Source organism: Larus michahellis, chromosome 1, assembly GCF_964199755.1.
Source record: "Larus michahellis chromosome 1, bLarMic1.1, whole genome shotgun sequence".
Taxonomy (NCBI): Eukaryota; Metazoa; Chordata; class Aves; order Charadriiformes; family Laridae; genus Larus; species Larus michahellis.
In genome coordinates this window covers 210162536-210185713 of record NC_133896.1, presented here as the reverse complement: position 1 = coordinate 210185713, position 23178 = coordinate 210162536, and the positions used below count along the sequence as shown (strand labels likewise).

The window sequence follows — 23178 nt, the reverse complement described above, 5'->3', positions numbered from 1 at the left end:
GGGCTCGGGGCTCTGGTGGCAGCCAATCAGCGCCCCGCGCCAAACCTGCCTTCAAAACTCACCGCCCAATCGCCGCCCCTCGCTGGACCCGCCGCCGCCAATCCCCTGCTCCGGTGATGGGGGTTGATTGGGTGACCGCCAGACGGCGGCGCTGATTGGGCGGCCTCGGGCGAGTTCTGCTTCCCCATTGGCCGGGGGGCGGGGGCTCACTTTGACAAAGACCATCCTCTTCCGCCGCCTGCCCTCCGCGCGTGCGCGGCAGGAGCCGTGTGCCCGCGGCCGCTCGCTCCTCCCACACACCTCAAGCGATTGGCCGTAGGAGGCCGCACCGCCTCTGTTGTCTCGTCCCCTTCGATTGGCTGAAAAGCGCCCTTCTTATTATTTTATTGGGTAGCTCAGCTGTCACTCAAATCTGAGACGGCGACGGGGGCTCGCACTGCTCAGGGGTGGGGCTTAGCCGCGTTTCCTCCCTTTCCATTGGCAAGACGCGGTGTCAATCAAGTGGGAGTCGATCGGCGCGAAAGGAGTGCCTTAAAGGGACAGGCGCGAGCGTGGGGCCCCCGGCCGACATGGCGGCGGCGCGCGGTCTTCAGCGCACGGTGAGGCTGGGCCGCGTCTCTGAGGGGGCTGTGGCGGCCTGGGGAGGGGGGAAGAGCCTGGCTGGCCCCCGTTGCACGGCGCCGGGTGTAAGCGCCGGCGGGGTCTCCTCAGGCGTGCGGCCCCGCGCCGGCTATGAGGGGGGAGGTGGGCCCGGGGCCTTCGCCCGCGCCGCAGCCGCTGTGAGGGGAATGGTGGGCAGGCTGGGGGTCAGGGTCGGAGCGGGGCCGCGGCGGGGTCCGGGGCAGCGGCCTGCTCGCCCCCGGCCTGCCCAGAGCAACGCGGGCGGTGAAAGCTCCTGTGTCTCTTAAATGCAGCGATTAAATGTATTAAAACCCATCCTATATGCACACATGTTTTATAAAAGAGCTAGAAAAAGATAAAGGTACTGTGGTAGCAGCCTTCTTACCGTTTCCCGTGACAGTGTCGGCAGAGCGCGTTTGTAAGCGAATGGGATTAAAATTTTGTAATTCGATTTGTTTTCAGAAATAACTTGGGGTCGTGACCCTGAAACCACCTGTTCCAAAGGCAGGTGAGGCTCAATTAAGCGTTGGACTGTAATTACGGTCCAGTTAGGCTGGCACAGCGAGCTGCTCTTGGAGAGCTGGCTGTGGATTTTGCGTCAGCTCCTTCCCACTTACGAGATGAAAACATTCCCTTAAACTGAGGTTTAACTTCAGTGTATGCCTGTGTCCTTAGGCCTGCAGGAGCAGCTGGCAGGTTTGGAGGTAATGCGTAGGTGGTGGTGTGCAGAGGGACAGAATTTCCTTGTTTGTGTCCTGCTCAAGGTGCTGAGGGTAGAGAAGGAACGGGACCCGAGTCCACTGCAGGCAGGTGGCGTGAAGAAATTGAGGCTGGGCTGGAGCAAGCACAGTGAGCTGCACTGAGCTGGGTGTTTGGGGCTGCCTGCCTCCACCAGATCAGCGCCTCAAACACAAGTTTCCACTTGGGTTCCTTGTTTCACGTTTTGGCTTGAGGTTTGTAGCTCTCTGAAGTCAAGTGGGTTTTTTGATTGGCTTTTTTTGGTGAGTAGCTGTGCCTTATGTAGGAGGAGTAGAGATGGTGAAAAGGGTGCAGCATGATGGTGTGGAAGATATGTCTCGTGAGGGTTCATGGTTTGGGGTCTCCATAACTGCATGGTGGGCACCCAGCTTCATATTCTCTGTCTCCGCCTCTGCAGAGTGCCCCCGTGTTTACACCTGCACCAGCAAGAGTGGTGACAGCAGGATTTGAGGCCTCCTATATCCTTCCTGACGGTTTTGTTTTTTTTTTTTTTTCTAGCATGCATAGAGAAAGATGGAAGGAAACTAGTTTTAGTCTTAAGTAGATGAATGTAGGCTGTTCACTTAATTTAGTTAGTAACAACAAAAAAAAAACTTTTAGGAAAAAAGTTGACTACTGAAGACTTTGTATGTGTTGAAAAAAAGAAAAAAGCAAACTTTACACTTCCTGAACTTTGAAAATAGTTGCTTTTAATACATCTGGCATGCTACAGCAGAAACTTAACAAAAAATACTGTATTGTGGCAACATTTTCTCTTTTTTTTTTCCCTTCGTTTATGTAATGGCTTGACTAAGTTAACTTTTTAATGTCTGCTTTTAACTAGAGACGTTATACAAATTTAGGGCACTCCTGACATGGTGCTCTATCAGGCAGGCACAGACAGCACTTGGGTTGGTCTCTGGTTGATAGGGGCTGTTCTTCCTTCCCTGCTCTCCCAGTAACGCAGCACTGAGGGACAAGGGCGGGCTGCTAATTGAGATTGTCCTTCCAAAATAGCTATTTTGTAAGTTCTGATAACTAAGTACTTGGGTATTTTATGTTTGGTGAATTCAATACCTGGTTATTTTGGTTTTTTTCCCAGTCTGTAGATAACTTTCCCCTATTTCAGCCTTTTTTTTTCTTTCTTTTTTTTCTTTTTTTCCTTTTGTTAATGGAGTGTGAGGACTACTGGATGTCATTTAAAGCATTACCAAGCTTTTTTTTTTTTTTTCCCCGTTCTGAGCACCTGTGTGTAGAATTTGTGATACATCCACTCTATTTAAGTCCCTTTTCCCAGTGCTAAAGTGCTGGTACCAAAGGCTTGGTGTCTTCATGCTTTCTTGCTGCAGTTATTGCCAGAGAGACTTCCTGCAAATGCTCAAAATTTCTCCCTCTTTAGTTCTACAGTTTGTTATAAATCATTGCTATTTTTACTTTTAATATTGGATCTAGTCAAATTGTGTATGATAATGACAAAAACATAGAGATTTTTTTACCTTTTTCTTGCTGAAACATTTGGTATGCCACTGAGATTAATAGTCTTCTGGATAGTTTTTCATGGTGTTGTATTTCTTTACTGCATCAGAGAAGAGACAGCGTTATGGTGGGTCGTTTTTACCATCTATACAGGTTGCGTGGTTTGAAAAGTGTCCTTCTGCCCCAAATTGCTGATTGGTTTTTGAAAACTGTCTATGTGAGGTTGTGTCTTTATTTTTTGCCCCTACTGTGTTCAGGCTTCAGAATCTTCAGGAGGTCACTGCATGCTGCTAGTGTGTTAAGCTGTCACTGCTCTGTTTTAATGTTCCCTTTTGCATGCTTGAGTAGGCCGGTGATGGCAGCAGGAATGAATTTTGGAAGGTAATGTCCTCAGACCTGTGAAGGTTAAATGTGCTCAGCTTGTGACTGTTACATCATAGTGTTGCACTTAGCTCCTCGTGGAACCTTTAAGCTTCTTCATTTATGATTATGAGGCTTTAGTGTGGCTTAAGGAAAGAAAGACTATAGGGAGTACCCAGAAAGGGACGAGATTTAGTTAGCAAATGTGGCCTGGTTGAGATTCAGAACAAATGTATGGTGTTCCCTGATTTTCATATGTATTTTTATGTTTCAGGATTTTCCTGAGCATCACAGTGTGATGCTCCCCATGAGAATTTCCAAGAGCAGAAATAGACTTACGTAATTTTTAATGACTTGAGAGAAAGTGAAGAGCAAAGAATAGGTGTGATATTTTTGTCTGAGATTTGTGATGGGAGATTCCTTAATGCTGTTTCATAAACTTTCTCAGTTTTTCACTCAGGTGTATTGAGAAGTAACTGTGAAACAGAATATAAGATAGTCTTTTTCTTAAACATATAATGAAAATATAGCTGGTAGCAAGTGGCTCTTTAGATGATATTGCATAGGCAAAGAACGATTGCCTATACAATAGACAATATTTCAGGACAATTTTTTCAGTATTTGTTTCAAGCAGATAGCTGTACTGACTATTCTGCTATTCAAATTATACCTGCATGCAGGTGAAATTTAGAAGACAGGCAACTAGTTGAAAGCCTATATTTGTTTTGCTCTGTGTAACTTGGTGTTCAAATGTTTGAGTATGCTAGCATTTTCTTTGGGTCAGTCTGCTGTTGGCTAGATAACTCGTAATTATGCCAGTAAAAACAAACAAAAAACCCCTGTGGCTTGTGATTTTTACATAATTATTTTTAACTCACAGATGAGATTTTACAGGTGGAAAATAAAGATGTCTAGAAAAATTGTGATGCTGGCAGCCCTACTTTGGTCTCAGACTCATTCACCTTTTCTTTTGCCTGGTTTGTGGGGTACCTTTGATTTGAATGAATATCGGACAAAAATAGTAGATTGATATTTGAATCAATAGTTTCTGCTGTTTGGGCTGTTGAGGTTTGTGTTGCTCCTCTTATTCTGTTGCCTGCTGCATAAATTACTGTGTTTTGCTTGGTTCATTTTCCCTTTGTTATTTGGTCTTATTCATTATTCTGCATTTAGTATCCTGTAGCGCTGGTGGTATTTTTGCAGGAGTGAAGTTTAGATCTTAATGTTAGCGGGCTTTCATTGGACTTTAACATTACACATTCTACAAAGACCAGTATGGCTGCTGAGCATAAAACAGCGTGTATGTGCACGCGTGCAAAAATCTGTTCGAAATATTTTTGTAAATATATTCTTAATTAGGGATTAGTGTTCTAATTGGCCATCTGTGGTAGCAAAAGTTCTTGTGCAAATGCAGTTATTCCAAGAAAAGCACTTAGGTTGTGTAGGAAATGTTATAAATGCAAACTGCAAAGCATTCATAAAACTGTGCTTAGGAATACTGATTGATACATTCAGGGTACTTAGGGTCCTAATTTTCTTGTGCATAACAAATCATTTGTTATTTATAAGAGGAAATTAGCTGTGTATAGGCTTTAAATAACTTACACATTTTCTTAATTTTTGTCACCTGTATTATTTTTCTTCCTCATAATGCATTTTGAGCTGATATCTGATTTTCTATGAGATACTTTCACAAATACTTCCTGTACTTTAAGTCACAATATGCTCCCAATAATTGGTGTTTGCAAAAGCTTAAAAAAACCCTGCCGAGATCAGCAATTGCTCAGTTGTCAAATTAGTGAAGTAAATGCTCTGTGGAAAGCTGCAGGAGCATTGCATCTGCCTGCAGCCCACTTCTCTCTCAGGTTACCTTCAACTTCTGTTACTGAAACTTTTAGTGGTGGGTACAGTTGAGAGAAATGACTTCAGCACATTAAAAATAAGCATTCATATTTTATTTAATTCATATACACATACCAGAAAGCTTAGGCCAGGTAGCCAGTTTTTGAGTCAAACAGATAAACATGCTATACGAGTGCTGTGGCCCTTTTGCTTAGAAGAATCTTGTTAGAAAGCACACAGTTCAATGGTGTCCCGACTGCACAGTGTGTTCACAGCTAGGTGGGCCCCTCTGGTCATTGCATCATCCAAAATACAGTGAATGTTTGGAAAGTTGATGTAAGGAAAGAAATACAGCTTTTGAGGTATTAGTCTCCTGCAGTAGTACTTCTACACATCATCTAATTGGATTCTACTGTTTTGTTGTTGTGACAGGGGAACAAATGTGCTAAATAATGGCTTTGTTTTGTTTTCAGGATGATCTGCACAAAACTCATAACTCTGCATCAGCCACAGATGGACTCTCGGCAGCTTCATTTATAGAATATCCAAAGTACAAGCCATTTATTAATTCAGATTTGCTGCGCTCCCCACGGAAACCAGTGATTCCATATCCTGAAAGCAACAGCAGAGGTAATAGATAAACAAGGTTATTTTCTTACCTGTCTCCAAATCATGTGGTGAAATACTGTATCTTCAAATCTACAAAGGTTGCAGTCTTACTATATTTTTATCACTTCCCAGTGATGTGCAAGTTACCTGTTTTGTAGGTCCTTAGCGCTTCTCTTTCTGAAGAATACCTAATGAAAGAGGTACTCTTACAGCTGGAGAAAGATGCTCCTTTTCAGTAGGAGAGAGCTGTAAAATTGAGTACTTCATTAAATTGTCCTGACTTGTTTTCTTTGCCCCTTCTCCAATCCTCCTCTCCCGAGTTCATAGCTGAGTTTGAAATAAGGATACTTTAATCCCCAGACTGGTTTGGAGCAAAAGAGGAGGCTTGGCCCTGTTGAAATATTAAAATTTATAGATAAAGAGTATAGCAATAATATTTATTATATCAGTGAAGGCTTGGAGGATACAGAAAAGTTCAGCATAGTGTTGAACTGAGAGCTCACAACACCAAAAAGGGAGGCGATTTTACTCCCATTTGTTCTTCCTTGTTTCTAGGCTGTTCCTTCTCCCTTCTTTCCCACTCTGGTCCTTGTGTTCATCTCCAGATAAGCAGATTCGTCTTGCCTGACCTGACATGAACAGAAACATTCTTGGTTAGTTTTCTGTTATTTTAGTGCCTTGGCTTGTCGTGCAATGAGACATACTCCAGACCTGCCTTGGGATATGTATAGGAGGCAGCATGGGGAGTTGGGAGGCAAGTGCAGAACTGATCCTTTAATGTGAGCTGTTTGGCTCCGGGTCACTGCAAAAATACTCCCTTTAAGACTCAAGTTGCATGGAGTTACATGAAAAACTTGATATTTTTTTCCTTATAAGGAGAAAAGTGAGAAAGATTTAGGATAAATCCTAATATTACTCAAACTAAGTAGAAAAATCAGCATGATAGGCTCAAGTCCCAGTTCCAGTAACATAATTCATGTCTGAATTATTAGAGACTTCTATGTTAACGACCTAGAAGATGAAATCTCAATTCTTGGAGTGCTATTTAAAATGTAGTGTATGCTCAATGCCGTCAGTTTTTAGAGTGCAGTTGATACAAAACTAAAGGAACCTTGTGGCAGATAAAGAATTGGATGTGCAGGAAAGAGCTTCCATATGAATTACTGATGCAGGAGTGGTTTTGTAGATTATGTTGCATTAGTGACAAACTTTTGACTTCCAAGTTTTCACTTGGCAACTTTTTTTCAAGCAGGGAGTCTGCCAACTCTGAAATAAGTACAGGCAGAGGGAGACAATCTGATAAATCATATCCCTTTTTAAAAATTATGAAATGTCTTTATTTAAAAAAAATAATTACGTAACTATTAATATATACTTAATATTCAATTCAACAGACAGATGACACTATCTTATGCTTTTTGCATAGGTTTTAAAAATGCAAAAGTCATCTGGAGTGTATATTTCAGTAAGGTTAAGGATATTGGAATTAACTTCAGATGAGAAAGTAGGTTTGATTGTGCTTGGGGGTCCTTACTGTTACTCCCACCCCCTAATTTAAAAAAAAAAATCATATTGAAAAATCCTGAAATTAAATATAGTAAATTCTGCTTATTTTGGTTTGAATTTGTTTGTATATATGCTTGTCTCAGCATACATAGTTGGTTTTAATACTCTAATGATGACTGAATGATACTTGGCATCCTGTTGGGTTTTATCTTTATCTATTCATTTCTTGAATTGCTTCATTCCTGTAGTTTGTTAGTCATTATTGTAAATATACAGAGATTTCAATTTAGCTCTAAGGTAACAAAGCTGTTTATAGTTTCAACTCTGCCCATTTCAGCTGAGTCCTAGTAACTGTAACATAAGTAAAGAGAAGAGGGTACAGTTGGTGACTCTGATCCTGCAAAAAGGGCCGAGCTGTCTGTAACTTCTCCTTAACTGTGACTGCTGTCACCCACTTCTTATTTACCTAACAGGTACCTTAAAGCAGGTAGTTTTTGTTGATGTCACGTTAGAATGTGCTGTTCTGCACTTCAAGATTTGATGACTTTTTACTCTGGTAAAATGAATTCTGATAACTATTGTTTGTTGGGGTTTTTCGTAATCTGAAACTCAAACAAATACGCAGTCTCAACTTTTCTGTGCTTGTGCATTTGGTAATAAAGGTGGTGTATTCTTTCTCTAGAGTGAGTTTAAGCACAAAGGAGTGGGTTAATGTGACCTTGCAGATTAGTCTGCTATATGAGCTCTGTGTACAGATGTTCCTGTGTTTTACTTTAACAGGACTATATAGGGCTTATAGGTTTATGGTTATGGTTCCCTCTGCAGAATTAAACAATACAGCTAAGAGATGTAATGCATCAGATTACCAGCAGATGGTCTAATTGCAAGGTGATGTGAGTTCTGTTACAACTGTTTTCTTTTTGTGGTGATGAATATATAAAGGTTTTCTTGAGTAATTGTCAAAGCAGGGAATGGAACAGGAAGAGGGAAAGTTTTTCAGCTCAAAAGGAGATGCATGTCTTGGGGGGGAGGAGGAGAACACAAGTGCAAAAACAGAAGAATCAAAAAAGAGCTGCCACTTAAATAAATGTTTTTATGGTCTGTCTAATAGCTAATCTTTATTCTGCTCTGTGACTATTCATAAGAACGTTGTGTTTTTGTATTTGTTGTGCTAGCATGCACTGGTAGAGGATTAATAATAACAAGAGCTGACACTGTTTTAGCTACCTAGTTCTGACCTTTCATTTCCTTTTGATAAAGAGTCAGAAGATGCACTGTTTGTACTTAGTCTACAGAATATTTATGTGTCTTGTTCTGGGAAATGGATGCATCTTTCCCAAATGTTTCAGATGAAGGTATGCACCAATAGATGCCCTATCTATTCATTTGAGACTAGTTTTAGGATCAGTTATGGTTTCACGGGAAGCGGGTCTTAATTCCTGGAAGGAGCCTTGGATGCTGGTAAGGAACACTCTGACTTTCTTACATAACATGCTTTTATCAAAAGGTTTCAAGTTCAATGTTTTCTTGAAGTGGCGATTTGATGGTATCTAATAAAAGGTACTTGTTCAATTGCAGCAATATTTTCTGCTCTGAAGAACCTCCAGGAAAAAATTCATCGACTGGAGTTAGAACGGCTTCAGGCAGAGGAGAACGTAAAACACCTCAGCAGAGAAACAGCAGACTATAAAAAAGTGCTGAGTGAACAAATGCAACACAAAGAGCATGACAAGACTGAAGTGTCAAAGAAAAATCAAGGTTTTTGCAAACTTTATATAGATACTACAGAACACTATTGTGGATGAAATTTGAGCTTTATCAATGCAGAAAACTGTTTTCACAGAATCATAGAATAGGTTCGTTTGGAAGGGACCTTTAAAGGTCATCTAGTCCAACCTCCCTGCAATGAGCACAGACATCTTCAACTAGATCAGGTTGCTCAAAGCCCCGTCCAACCTGGCCTGGAATGGTTGTAGATGCCCTATCCCTGGAAACACTCTGGGCAACCTGCCCAGAGTTTCATCACCCTCACTGTAAAAAATTTATTCCTTATATCTAGTCTGAATCTACCCTCTTTTTGTTTAAAACCGTTAACCTTTGTTCTATTGCAACAGACCCTGCTAAAAAGTTCGTCGCCATCTTTCCTGTAGCCCCCCTTTAAGTGCTGGAAGGCTGTTAACAGGTCTCCCTGGAGCCTTCTCTTCTCCAGGCTGAACAACCCTAACTCTCTCAGCCTGTCCTCATAGGAGAGGTGCTCCAGCCCTCTGATCATCTTTGTGGCCCTCCTCTGGACCTGCTTCAACAGGTCCTTGTCTTTTCTGTGCTGAGAATTATTTTTTAATTAATTAATTTAATATAGTTTGTTCAGCATCTTTTGCAGTGACACACAGATTTACAATAAATAATTCTAAAAACATACTTTGTTTCAAGGATTTGCATGCATACAGAAGTTCAGGAGGCTTAGTCAGTGGGTTTCTTTAGATGGTCCTTTTCCTGTTTGTTTTGATGCTGTCCCGAAAACAAAAAAAAATCCCAGGAACAATCAGTGCATGGTTTCACTTTTCTGCCTTTTAACTTCAGAACTGGCTTCTCAGCTGGCAGCTGCTGAGTCTCGGTGCAGCCTTTTAGAGAAACAGCTGGACTACATGAGAAGAATGATCCAGCATGCAGAAGATGAGAAGTCGCATCTCTTGGAGAAACAGGTATGTTCTCAAGATTATCTTGGAGTTAAATTATAAAAATCATGAACTATGTCATGATTTTTTGTAGTTGCTATAATTTTATTATCTTTAAGCATGGATGTCTATTTTGGATAGCTTTAATGTACTTGGGTGTGGATAATTTTCCTACTTAAATTTCCCGGTCTTATCTGGACTGTGGTATTTTCGGACTTTGTGACCTGTCTCTAAGGCAGTATCAGGCTCTAATATTAATAAGAATTGATTGCTTCTGAGTGCTTGACTTACTGCAGAAGCTCATCCTTATCCCTCAAGTGTTACATACCCATGTGCCACTGGGAAAAAATCCTCCCTTTCGTGTTTACACTCTTCGGGTCTTAAGGGATTTACTTTACTAGTACTGCTTTTGCTAAACTGGGGCTGAAATACTGGTTCTGTAGAAATAATAGTAAAATTTCTGTTTCCCACCATCAGTGACTCTGGGATTGGGCCTATATCTAAAATGAACTTGAATTTTGTTTTATAGGAGTATGGATCTCCTAGAGCTCTGTTCATTGGTCTCAGTGGCTATTCTGTTTCACTCTATTAGATATTTACCGAAGAAAAAATATTCAGAAAGCTATCTCTAATAGCTGAGTAATGAGAATTTTTTACCACATTGGGTTCGGAAGGAGAAGAGACTCTACAGAATTCTCTCCCATCTGAATCTGGTTGAGTGTGAGGCTCCCAGTGTTGATTGAGCCAGTGGCGCAGTTGCTCCCTAATTGTAGCACCGTTTAAAAATGCACGGAGGGAAGTAGTAGCTACTTTGGACTGTTTATGGTTTCCTTTTGTGCTGCAGACACAAGGCTTACTATAGATGGTCTTGGTTTATTGTGCTTATAATTGTTTTGCTTTTCACTTCTCCCTTCAAGGGTTCGTTGGAGAGAGATCGGCTGCTTGATCAATCACATGTTCAGTCTAAGTTGGAAAAGCTGGATATGCTGGAAAAAGAGTACAGCAGACTTACTACCATGCAGTCCATAGCAGAGGTCTGTCATTTGTACTGGATACTGTATCAGATTTATCTTGTTTATTGTAATCAGCACTTTATAGCTATATGTCAATAATAGGGCTGAGCAAAACTTTGTGCTGTGGAGAAAGCAACTAAGTATCTTCTTCAAGCAAGTGTTGTAAAAACTTGCAGTTACTGCTGGAAGTCTGAGTAGGCTTTATGTCACTACACTTTGTTTAGCCTTAGCGGTCTTTGTTGGTGTTCCTTTTTTGTGGTTAGTTGGTGCATAGGCATGTAGGACTGCGGGCATTCCTAAGCTGCCAGCTTCTGAGTTGCCTTGCATGATGCTGGATGCTAGCAGTTATATTCTGTTATGACCCAGATTTGACTTGATTTATGTGGGTTTGCTTGTTGTTTTTCTTTTTTCCTCTTAGCCATTTGCCCTTCTCCTTAAGGAAAATAATTACTAGTTATTTTACTTCCAGAGCTCTGGAGCCTGGCATTGCTTAGCCTCTAGCTCTGTCTGTCAGTGTTTGAATCAGTTTGCCTCTTCAGGATTCCTTTCGACTCGGTAGCTTTTATAAGTTCAACACAACTGTATTTGGTCATATTCTTTCTGTGTACCATCTGTAGTGTTGGCTTCTGAAGTCTGGTCCACATACCTCTTCCCGCTGCTATAGCGAGACCACAACACTCCTAAGCATGGGAACAGAGGGCTTAACTGGGCTTCCACCTGCAAATTTCCTCCATCCAAAAGCAGCAGATAGTACATGATTAGACTGTGGTATTGAGGACAGCTCTGGACTCTATCAAAATTGTAGGCTTGCCACCCTGCACTCCAGCCCTTAACAGGTGCTACAGTAGATGGTGTTTTTCCAGGAGTACACAAGGAGATGTTTGATAGTAAATCTTTAGCTAGTTGGTCTGCTGCAGGACCTTCAGACACGACAGGTATTCTTGGGAGTCCCTGACTGAAGGCAGTTGTAACAAGCTGTTTAAGATCCTTACACCCCATTTTTGTAAGCTGCATTTATGGAGTAAAAGTACCTGCATTGTTCACCTGGACCGGATTCTTTCAGAGATGATGTCTCCTGGGCCTTGTTCACTGAAAGTAGTAGTAGGCTCCTCCAGGGCTGAAATAACTGTTTCAGCAACAGGAGTTCCTTTCTCAAGGGCTTTTATCAAGCTTTTGACTCATAGCAGCTGGAGTTTGGTGGAGATGGTTGGGTTTTTTTGTACCTGGCTTGCAAACATAATTTCAGTGTAACAGTTTGTGTTTGTTTGGGTTTTTTCCTGTATCAAACTAGATGTCTCTGATATCTTAGAATCATAGAATCATAGGGTTGGAAGGGACCTCTGGAGATCATCTAGTCCAACCCCCCTGCCAGAGCAGGGTCACCTAGAGCAGGTTACACAGGAACATGTCCAGGTGGGTTTTGAATGTCTCCAGAGTTGGAGACTCCACCACCTCTCTGGGCAGCCTGTGCCAGTGCTCTGCGACCCTCAGGGTAAAGAAGTTCCTCCTCATGTTTAGGTGGAACTTCCTATGTTCAAGTTTGTGCCCATTGCCTCTTGTCCTGTCCCCAGGCACCACTGAAAAGAGCCTGGCCCCATCCGCCTGACACCCACCCTTTAAGTATTTATAAGTGTTGATAAGGTCACCCCTCAGACGTCTTTTTTCCAGACTGAAGAGACCCAAATCCCTCAGCCTTTCCTCATAAGAGAGGTGTTCCAGTCCCCTAATCATCTTTGTAGCTCTCTGCTGCACCCTCTCCAGCAGTTCCCTGTCCCTCTTGAACCGGGGAGCCCAGAACTGGACACAGTACTCCAGGTGTGGCCTCCCCAGGGCAGGGCATAGGGGGAGGATGACCTCCCTCCACCTGCTGGCCACACTCTTCTTGATGCACCCCAGGATGCCATTGGCCTTCTTGGCCACAAGGGCACATTGCTGGCTCATGGTCATCCTGTTGTCCACCAGGACTCCCAGGTTTCTTTCAGCTGAGCAGCTCTCCAGCAGGTCAGCACCCAACCTGTACTGGTGCATGGGGTTGTTCCTTCCCAGGTGCAGCACCCTACACTTGCCCTTGTTGAACTTCATAAGGTTCCTCTCTGCCCAGATCTCCAACCTGTCCAGGTCTCTCTGTATGGTGGCACAGCCTTCCGGTGTGTCAGCCACCCCCCCCAGCTTTGTGTCATCAGCAAACTTGCTGAGGGTGCACTCTATCCCCTCATCCAGGTCATTGATGAATATATTGAACAGGACTGGACCCAGTACTGACCCCTGGGGAACACCACTCGTCACTGGTCTCCAACTAGACTCTGTGCCCCTAATCACAACCCTCTGAGCTCTATCTTTCAACCAGTTTTCTATCCACCCCACTGTCCATTCATCTAACCCACACTTCCTAAGCTTCCCTATGAGGATGCTGTGGGAGATTGTGTCAGACGCCTTGCTTAATCAAGGTAGACCACATCTACTGCCCTCCCCTCATCTATCCATCCAGTCATGCCATCACAGAAGTCTATCAGATTAGTCAGACATGATTTCCCCTTGGTGAATCCATGTTGAGTGCTTCTGATAGCTTTCTTTTCTTCCACATGCCTTGAGATGATGCCCAGAACAAGCTGTTCCATCATCTTTCCAGGGATGGAGGTGAGGCTGACCAACCTGTAGTTCCCCGGCTCCTCCTTCTTGCCCCTTTTGAAGACTGGAGTGACATTGGCTTTCCTCCAGTCCTCAGGCACCTCGCCTGTTCTCCAGGACCTTTCAAAGATGGTGGAGAGTGGCCCAGCAATGACTTCCGCCAGCTCCCTCAGCACTCTCGGGTGCATCCCATCGAGGCCCATGGACTTGTGAATATCTAATTGATCTCTCACTCGATCCTCCTCAACCCAAGGGAAGTAGTCTTCTTTCCCTGTTACTTCCCCTAGTGTCTGGGACGCCTGAGGGTTGGGCTGAGCAGTAAAGACCGAAGCAAAGAAGGCATTCAGTAACTCTGTCTTCTCTGCATCCTCCATCTCCATGGCTCCTGTTTCATTCAACAGCAGGCCCACAACTTCTCTGGTCTTCCTTTTGCTTCTAATATACTTGTAGAAGTCCTTCCTGTTGAGCCTGACATCCCTAGCCAGGTTTAATTCCAAGGCAGCCTTGGCTTTCCTTGTTTCATCCCTGCAACAATGCGACTTGATGCTAACAATGAGACTTAATAAAACCACACCATTCTGTGAACAACAGAAATAATGAATCCTCACATCCTGTTGTGGCTGTATGCTACCTGCACCTCTCATTTTTCCTGTATCCTTAAATTGCCAGGTGGTGAGAAGCAGCACCTGCCCTGTTACAGTTGGGTGTAAGCTGACTGCTCAGCTGTCAAGCAGGTGCTAATTTGCAAGGTAGTTAAGCACAGAGGTAAAAGCTGTCTTCACACTGGAGACATTTCCTCTCTGGTGGAACTAATTTGGATGTTTATCACAGCAGCTGCTTTTTAGAAATACAGGTGTTCTGTATCTTTGAGGGCTCAAAACTTTCTGTCTTTGGTTAAAGTTGTTCGAAATTTATTTCAGTGGCAACCAGAAGGATAGGTAAGGTGATCACATGAAACTTCATTTCTTTAGAAATTGGGAAAAAATACATGTTGAAATATTTGTATGTTTTTCACTGAGATTTTTTTCAGATGTTAGTGATGATGGAGCAGAGCGTTTTAGGTAGCCCAGTGCTGACCTGCAGGGCCCTTCTGTGCCATGCTACCTTACGTGATGGGCAGTGTGTCCAGGGTGCATCTGTGTTTGCTCTTAGCTGGCCCTCTGGCCTCAGTCCCCAGTAATCTGTGTCTGCCTAAGGGAGAGCTGAGTTTGGAAGATGGATTGAGTGATACATTTTTCTATAAGCAAGGGGAAAAAAAAACTATTTTGGGAAAATAATTTGGATAGATAACTTCCAACAGGGTCTGACGCTCTTCCTGTGCAGTTTGAGCTGAACAGCTGGCTGAGTGAATACTTGGTTCGTTTTGGTACAGAAGCATTGGCCCAGCTTCACGTCAGTCTTCTGTTCAAATAGAAGAGTTGCTTCAGGATTTCCACATTAAAAATTCTTTCATATGTAACAGGTTAAAGATCTTTGTGTGACCGGCCACATGGAAATCAAGAATTGTGCCATATGCTGTAAAGGGTGAAAGATTATTTAGAGTTACCTGGAATATAACTGATTTGAATGGGGAAAAAAAATTAGTCAAAAGAGTTCTTTTGTTCAACAGAAAAAGTTGGTTCCTTTATATACAGTGCCTTTGTCCTCAGTGTTTATCCAGGGGTTTGCCTTTTAACACCTTTGTATAACAGCTGGTGATGTTAATCTTGCGGTTAATGCTTAAGTAAAGCAGAATGCAAATATTTAAAAGCTCTTTGAGTTTGAGTTTATTAAAAAAAGAAGTGTACAAATATAGCTGTTACTGTGAATTGCATGCTTTTTTGACTTAAGTTTGATTAGTGGTTCTGTGAATAATGGTCACTCTTTAGGGGAAGAGAAGGGAAGCTGTTTTGTGTACTGGAGCACTGGATCATGTTTTCACTCTGCTGTATAAAATCAGAAAGTTATTAAATAACTTTCACATTGGGAATTTAAGTGTATCCTGCTTTAAAAAAGGTTTTCATCTTGTTGGAGGGTTTACAAAGAAATGTGTGCCTTCCTCCTTAATTGTCTTTGAAAGGGGCTTTCAAAAGATGACTTACACACTTTTAGCCATAAAAAGATGAAATTGCTTCAGTTTTGCTTAAAGATATCTCAGAGGCATCATACAAACTTCCCTCCTCTTCTTTATTAATAAGTTGGTTATAAGTTCAAAAGTTTTTCTCTTTTAAAATGTTTAAGTTACAGAAATGTAGTGATCTAAATAAAGCAAGTATCTCTCAGCTTATAATGATTTGCGATATAGCTTTGTTAGCCCTTCTGTTCTATAAAATCTTTCAGGATAATGTGCTCAAAACAATCTACTTCCTAGGTTGTTTTTACAACTGAAGAGGGAGAGAGAGCCTTGTGTATTATTCTCCCTGTAGGCTATGATTTTACTTCCGCAATTGGTGTCTGAATTTAAATACAAAAATCAGTTAGGTTTTAAGCTTAAGCGCTTGACTGCTGTCTTCATGCCTTTGACTGCTGTACTTGTACAGACAAAATTTCAGCCGTCATTCTAATGCTGAAGTCTTCACTTAGTTTTAAGTCGTAAGTTGAACTGATACACTTTTGCTCAGGCTCTTAGTATTGTAGGCTTCAGTAAAAAAAGGATTGTTTCATTAGTAATGCTATTATTTTTATTCAACTTGGACTAGAAAAAAATGAAAGAGCTGGAACAGAAGCTTCAGGAGGAAGAACACGCGAGGAAGCTTGTCCAGGAAAAAGCAGCTGAGGTAACCAACAGGAAATTTCTTTTGTACTGGTATGCACTGTAATTAGCCCTTCCTTTACACCAACTTTTCAACTAAACTTGCTGAAAGTGCCTCCCATACATAAAATAACGAAAGCCTTGGCTTAGTCTTTTTTTTTTTTTTTTTTTTCCCGTCTGTGTGAGGTACCAAATGTTCTGAAGTTCTGTGAGCTTTTTGGAAGCCTTTTTCTAACAGCACCTGTGCACTGAAGTTTGATTTCTTCAATAAAAGAAGCTACTTGGAAAAGAGGAGTAGAAATTCATTGTTGAGGATGCATGGGGATCTCTGCTTTAAATAAATAAAGGTCAACGAGTGTAGTCCCTTATTCATAATTTAACTAGAAATATTGTACATGAAGGCAAAAAAGAGGCAACATACTATTGGTTACGAGCCCATAAGGACACTGGTCTTCTAACCTGGAAGCGTTGTGTTCATTAAATATTGTATGCTGAGGAAGTATGTAGGTAATGTGGTAGGCTCTAGCATCAACTCTTTCTGTGAGTTTGGGGGGAGAGTGGAAAGGCTGTCTCAAATTAATCAGGATTAATTGTTCTGTGAATGCTTCTAGTTGAGATTGATTAGGAGGTGATTTCTAAAGCTGTGCCATAGCTTCCTTGTGGAAGGAATAGTGACGAATGTAGAGCTCACTGTTGACAGTGAGAATCCTAACCTTTTCTCTTCTAGTAGACATTTGGTTGAGGTTTTTTTTCCCTTTTTTAATGTCAAATTTAACAGAACAGAAGAAATAGTTGTCTGTTACTGTCTGCCACAGGATCAATTGAGCAGGGTTGGGTGTCTTGACTTCCCTAATATCTTGTCAAGTGTAAAGCACAGCTGACATTTTGGCGCTTGCCTGCATGGGAATAATGCAGTAAGACTCATTCTCTAACTTACTAGGATTAGCGATGAGTAGTGCTACCAGAGGAAGTATTCTTATTCAATGTTTAGAATCGCAGAACGTGTTGGGTTGGAAGGGACCTTTAAAGGTCATCTAGTCCAACCCCCCTGCAGTAAGCAGGGACATCTTCAACTAGATCAGGTTTAAATTGACCTTGGACTACAGAAGCATCCTGAAGTCTTGCAGCCCTTGCTTTCAGAGAGCCTGTATTTTAAAAACTGTTGTTTTGCAAATCTCAGCTTACTTTGTCTCTGATTAATATAATTCCAGTAACTCCCCTTATTTCCTCAATTAAAGCTTCAGACAGGCCTGGAAACCAACAGACTACTGATTCAAGCAGCATCACCATTGCTTTCTCCAAAAGCAAGAAAGCCCAGGAAGAAAACTAAGCAGCCAGAGAAGGTAACATGGGGGGAAGAGAAGGGCAATTACTGAGGAGTAAAATTAGGGTGCATGCAGGCAAACAGGAAGGTAGGTTGCCTCTTTTATTACAATGCAGAGGGAAAATGGGTTTGCTGTAGTGTCATCTTCGATAAACATTTCTCTCTTCTTTCCTTCCAGAAATGCTCTCATACAAGCCATCTCACTACGCAGCCCCATTACAGACTGTGTCTGGGTGATGTACCCTTTGTAGCTGGGAAGGTGAGATGCTTAATTCCAAAGCTTAATGCTCAGTAGCTGCAGCTCCTTGAGTGGCTTTGGCATGGTGCACTCCTGACACCCAGTGGTCAGATCATTTCATTTACTTTGACTCTTTTCTTCCAGTTTGTCTTCAAAAGGCTTGTTGAATATTGATAATTTGCTGAACTGGCATTTCCAAAACAGGGTCTTCTCTATGCTTGTCAAGCTGTTCTTGTTGGTGCATATTCATTCAAACAAAAAAATACATTGCTGACAGCAAATCAAAATATTATTGTTTTTAAATGTTACCTATTATTATCAAGTAGGTTGTTGACAATGCTGTTTAAAATAAGTCTCTTTGATTTTTCCTTCTAGTCTACCAGTCCCAGTCATTCAGTTGGTGCCAACGTGCAACATGTCCTACACCTGATGAAACAGCACACGAAAGCTTTGTGTAACAGTCGTGTGGTAAATGATACTCCACTGGCAAAATCTATCAGTACTGGTCATCCTGCCAGCAAAAGCAGAAAGTCCTCTCTGCCAAAGGAGTCCTCTTCATCCCAGGAAGAGCTCTCAGAAGTGTTGCTGACATTACAAGATGAATTTGGACAGATGAGTTTGTGAGTTTGGTGTATTCTTCCTTGCAGATTATCAGTGTAGATGCTTTGTATTTTTGGAAGGTTTTGCCTGAGAAAGGAGTTAGTTTTAGGAAGTCTCTAGCTTATCTCTGTTCAACTGGCTGTAGAGGCTGTCATTTCTCCTTGCAGTTAAAGAGGGATTCTGATAAAGTCTGGACTCCATACCTGTGTTTATATGCAGCAGTATTGAATTTGTGAGGGGTAGGGGAGAAGTGTGGTAACAGCCCCTGATGCAACGGACAAATACTTCGTTAAAGGACATCTTTACTGGTCATTTTGCTTGTCTGGCTTAACAGAACATGAATTGTTATCCCACTGCGCAACTGCAGTGGCTAGACACAAAATAGTAACTGAGTGAGTGCTGAGATCATGCCCTCAATGGGTTATTTCATTATTTTGAATGTGTGCATTGAAGTTTGAAGCTACTTAAGTTATTGAAACCTAGTGTTGCAGCACCCTGCCACCAGGATGTGCTACTGTAACAATGCTGTTAACCAGCAAAACTGTTCTTACTGGGTCATTAAGGCATGTTGAACATGTCTGATGACGCTATTGTTTCCTAAAAGTGTTATTTCTGAACTGGGTGTACAAGCACTAGAAGCCAAGGGTGTCTGATGCAGGCTTTGTTCTGTCTGAATTCCATGCTAGTGATCACCAGCAGCTGTCAAAGCTTGTCCAGGAAGCCCCAACCATTGCTGTGAGGGAAGATCTAGAGAGGGAACTTGAGGTGCTGGTGGGAAAGATGGAAGCAAAGGCAGACCAGATCAGCAAAGTCCGGAGGCATCGATTGCAGGTGAGTTCATTTTGATTATGTTTGTGCTTCTGTAGAGTTTCTGTATTAAGGGGTTTTTTACATTATATTCTAATTCAGCAGCAATTGAATATAGCTGTAGAGCGGTAGTGCCTAGCTTTAGCTTTGATGTCCCAAAGTTAGTCTGCAAGCCTCCATCTTCCTATCCCAGTATTTCTGCAGGACTATCCTTTCTGTCTTACCATGTCAGCCTTGTGCCCACTCTTCATCGTGTCCCGAGCAGAGCTTTTTGCTCTTGCGTTGCCTTTTACGCTCCTCTCATCCCCAAGACAGGGGAATGATTGTCTATTGTGTGATAGCAAATCCCACAGCTGTTGAATTCTGTAAACACAGCATAAGCTGGGGGGGCAATACACAATCTGAGAAACAGCACATAGGGCTGCAAGGTGTGAGCCTGCTTCGTGGGCCCCCAGCGGTCTGTCTGGGAGACAGTTCTGATCAGATATCACAGAACCAGAAAGTGGTTTGGGTTGGAAGGGACCTTAAAGACCATCTAGTTCCAACCCCCCCTCTAGTGGGCAGGGAACCTCCCACTAGACCAGGCTGCTCAAAGCCCCATCCAGCCTGGCCTTGAACACTTCCAGGGGTGGGGTATCCACAACTTCCCTGGGCAACCTGTTCCAGTGTCTCACCACCCTCACAATAAAGAAATTCTACCTAGTATCTAATCTAAGTCTCCCCTCTTTGAGTTTAAAACTGTTGCCCCTTATCCTATTGCTATATTTCCTGATGAAGAATCCCTCCCCATCCTTCCTGTAGGCCCCCTTTAGGTACTGGAAGGCCGCTATAAGGTCTCCCTGTAGCTTTCTCTTCTCCAGGCTGAACAATCCCAACTCTCTCAGCCTGTCTTCCTAGGAAAGGTACTCCATCCCCCTTATCATTTTTGTGGCCGTCCTCTGGACCTGCTGCAACAGGTCCATGTCCTTCTTGTGCTGAGGACTCCAGAGCTGGACGCAGTACTCCAGGTGGGGTCTCACCAGAGTGGAGTAGAGGGGCAGAATCACCTCCCCTGACCTGCTGGCCATGCTTCTTTTGATGCAGCCCAGGACACAGTTGGCTTTCTGGGCTGCAAGCGTGCATTTGCCAGCTCATGTTGAGCTTCTCGTCCACCAGCACCCCCAAGTCCTTGTCCTCAGGGCTGCTCTCAAGCCATTCTCCACCCAGCCTTTATTTGTGCATGGGATTGCCCCAACGCACATGCAGGACCTTGCACTTGGCTTTGTTGAATTTCATGATGGCTACACCTCTCAAGCCTGTTAAGGTCCCTCTGGAGGGCATCCCTTCCCTCCAGTGTGTCGACTGCTCTGCATGCTCTGATGTGTCAGGAGGTACCTGTGTTCTGATCAGTCACACTCACTCCTGGCACATGTGAAACAGCTGTGCTGAACCAAAGCAACTGCTTTGCATGAGGTCCCTAGTGACAACCAGCTGCACAGACACCTGGGGAAAGTCCTTGTGAAATGCCGTTCTTCACATGGAACTTCTAGTAACCTATATATAGAAAAAATTGTTTTCTACTTGTTGGTTGTTGTTTTGGCTTTTTTTAATCACTAAATGGTAACAGTGGCAAATCAAGTTTTTGTCATATATAATTTTTTTCTATTATGTTCATGATGGAGACATTCCCCCGTAATCAACTTGTCAGTTTTTAAAGAGATAACCTCGTAGTTCAGACTATAAGCTGAACACAGTTCTAAAGATGCAAATACAGCAATGCTGTGTAAAGGAAAATAAAATAGTTATTATTCAGGGCAACTTAGACGCATCTGTTTGCTTAACTGAGTGAGATGAGTGGTGGGATATTTCAGCTGTCTGGAACAATTGCAGAACACAAACTGAAACAAGGTCACTGCTTAATGTTTTTCTTCGGGCTTCTTTTTCAGCTAGAGAGACTTAAAAGAGAATGCAAGTCCAAAAAGACTTCTGCTAAACAAATAAAAGACAGCAGGTTCCCCGTGAGTGAGGTTAAAGTAACAACTACAGTAACCACAAAGGGAAAGAATGCTGGTCCCATCAAGGTGAAACCTGGAGAGAAGAGTCGGAAAAATCTTCAGTTGTTGAGAGACATGCAGACCATACAGACTTCGCTACAGAAAGACGATATCAGCTGGGACTACTGACTCTACTGCAGGAGATGTTCTCAAACCATCCCAGTCAAACTTTCTCCCATTCTGGATATGAAGCAGATGCCTTTCTTGCTGTGTGAAAGAGACTACTGGATGTGAAGTGCACTTTTGAAATACGAGCCCTTAACTCTCCATCCCTGAGTGTGATTGTATATATTATGGTCTAGCTTAAAAGACATTTCATTTTTAAGGTACTCAGCCACCAAATCTAAACGTAGGTCTCCACCAGTTCCTTTCGTGTTATGGCTCCAGCAGTCCCTCCAGTTTCAGCACACTGAGCACCATGGGTTGGTGTGTGTGAAATGCCAGTGCGATTTCACGCTGTTGTTGAACTGTGCAGTGGGAGGCTTCTCATGATGCGTCTTGTTTGAAAATGATGCTGTGACCTGAAGTCTGAAGGGCTTTTCCCAGGTCTGTTGTGTGTGCAGCTGCAGTTACTCGAGCCCTGAGAGAGTCTTAAGGGAGAACAGGTAAACCCTTGGAAAGGTGTCCTGCGTAGCTCTCCTCAAAAAGCTTTCCTAGTTCTTGTTCTGCTGCATTGCATTACTCAGCATTAATGGCAGGGGATGTTTGAGTACTCAAAAAAGGAGCAAAATAGTTTTTCCAAATTATTTTGCTTAATAATTCATTAAATTCAAGTCTAAAGAGTGAAATTTTTCTTCACAACTGTACTTTATGAAGAAGCAAAAGGACAGGGAATAATAACCCATCTCCTAGTCTGCAGCTTTGGGTGGTAAAGGCATGAGATAAACCACAAGTGTTTTAAATTGCAAGTGCCTCAATCATGCCGTTCAGCCCTGGCATCTTGCTTTTAACTTTAAATATGTGCTTTGATGAGCTATCTACTTCAGTAGTGGTGCAATTTGATTTGCACTCTGACTTGCACAGCTGAGTAAATGTTATTTATTATGTTAATAATGTAAAGAATTTCCGATTAATGGAATGTACAGAAGACCCGGACTACCCATTTACACAGCTGAGAAATAAAGCCAGCTTGCCTGTTGAATGAGTTGTGGGAAAGCTGCACTTCTCTAAATTACCTCAGTGTTTGCAGCACTGTGCCCCCTCCAGTGTGCTTTCTGTGGTGACGGGATGTCCTCCTGGTCAGGGAGGTGAATGTGAGCCGCTGGCAAGCTGCGGTTAAGGTGAGGGACGGGGTTGTCCACCCTTGCCTGTAGCTAATGGACGGGGAACTGTAGGGTCAACACAGGCAGAAGAGATTTCGGCTATCTGTAGGTGATCCACCTTGCTTGTCTTCTTGCATCTGAGGCACAGAAAGCTTTAGAGAAGCTTTAGGGGAGAAGGCAGAAGCTGTTATCCAGGCCTGGCACCCCCCTTAACTTTGTTTATGTGAGGGACATGGGCTCTGTGTAGCTGGAGTAACCCCTTGGAGAGCAGCTCATCGTGGAGGTTCCTAAAGACCGGAGCTGAAAGTACACTTGGTAATTTTGCTTGGGAAGAGCCTCTGGGGACGAGCTTGCTCAAAGATGGGTTAATGTCAGCATTACCTCAGGCTGCCTTAGATGAGTTGATGATGCAGCTCCTCAGTGATGGAGGGCTTAGGACTATTTTAGGCTCCCTATGCGCTGCATACAGTGAATGAGGTGCCCACGTTGGAATTAAGCCTAGTAGGGGTGAGAGCAAGGAGCAGGCATTGATGCCAGATCATCCATGAATTTGGGCTTAACAGGAGTTACGTAGAAAAATGCGAATATTCCTTTTACACAGACATTACTGTGGTAATGAACTGTAGAGTGCAGAAATTATTTGATTTTTTTTTAAATTGTGAAAGTATTTTTGTAATATTGAGCAGCTAAACATTGTATCTGTATTAATACTGGT

General features: G+C 42.7%; 1 protein-coding gene across 2 annotated transcripts; it reads left to right on the top strand.

Moving 5' to 3' along the window:
• Window positions 1–498: 498 nt before the first annotated feature.
• On the top strand, window positions 499–22342 carry CEP57 (centrosomal protein 57). 2 transcript variants are annotated; one of them, XM_074571178.1, is made up of 11 exons: window positions 499–599; window positions 5511–5667; window positions 8731–8910; window positions 9733–9854; window positions 10745–10861; window positions 16147–16224; window positions 17438–17542; window positions 17702–17782; window positions 18137–18381; window positions 19048–19192; window positions 21098–22342. In XM_074571178.1, the coding sequence occupies exons 1-11, from the start codon at window positions 570–572 to the stop codon at window positions 21146–21148; spliced, it is 1311 nt and encodes a 436-aa protein (XP_074427279.1). In that variant the 5' UTR covers window positions 499–569; the 3' UTR covers window positions 21149–22342. The 2 variants fall into 2 exon arrangements, with proteins under 2 accessions (XP_074427279.1, XP_074427275.1); XM_074571174.1 differs by having other exon boundaries at window positions 21094–22342.
• Window positions 22343–23178: the final 836 nt, after the last annotated feature.

Coding starts and splice junctions, on each gene's coding strand:
- CEP57 (XM_074571174.1), top strand. CDS start 570: ATGGCGGCGGCGCGCGGTCTTCAGCGCACG. Junction 600..5,510: donor CGCGCGGTCTTCAGCGCACG/GTGAGGCTGGGC, acceptor TTTTGTTTTCAG/GATGATCTGCACAAAACTCA. Junction 10,862..16,146: donor CCATGCAGTCCATAGCAGAG/GTCTGTCATTTG, acceptor AACTTGGACTAG/AAAAAAATGAAAGAGCTGGA.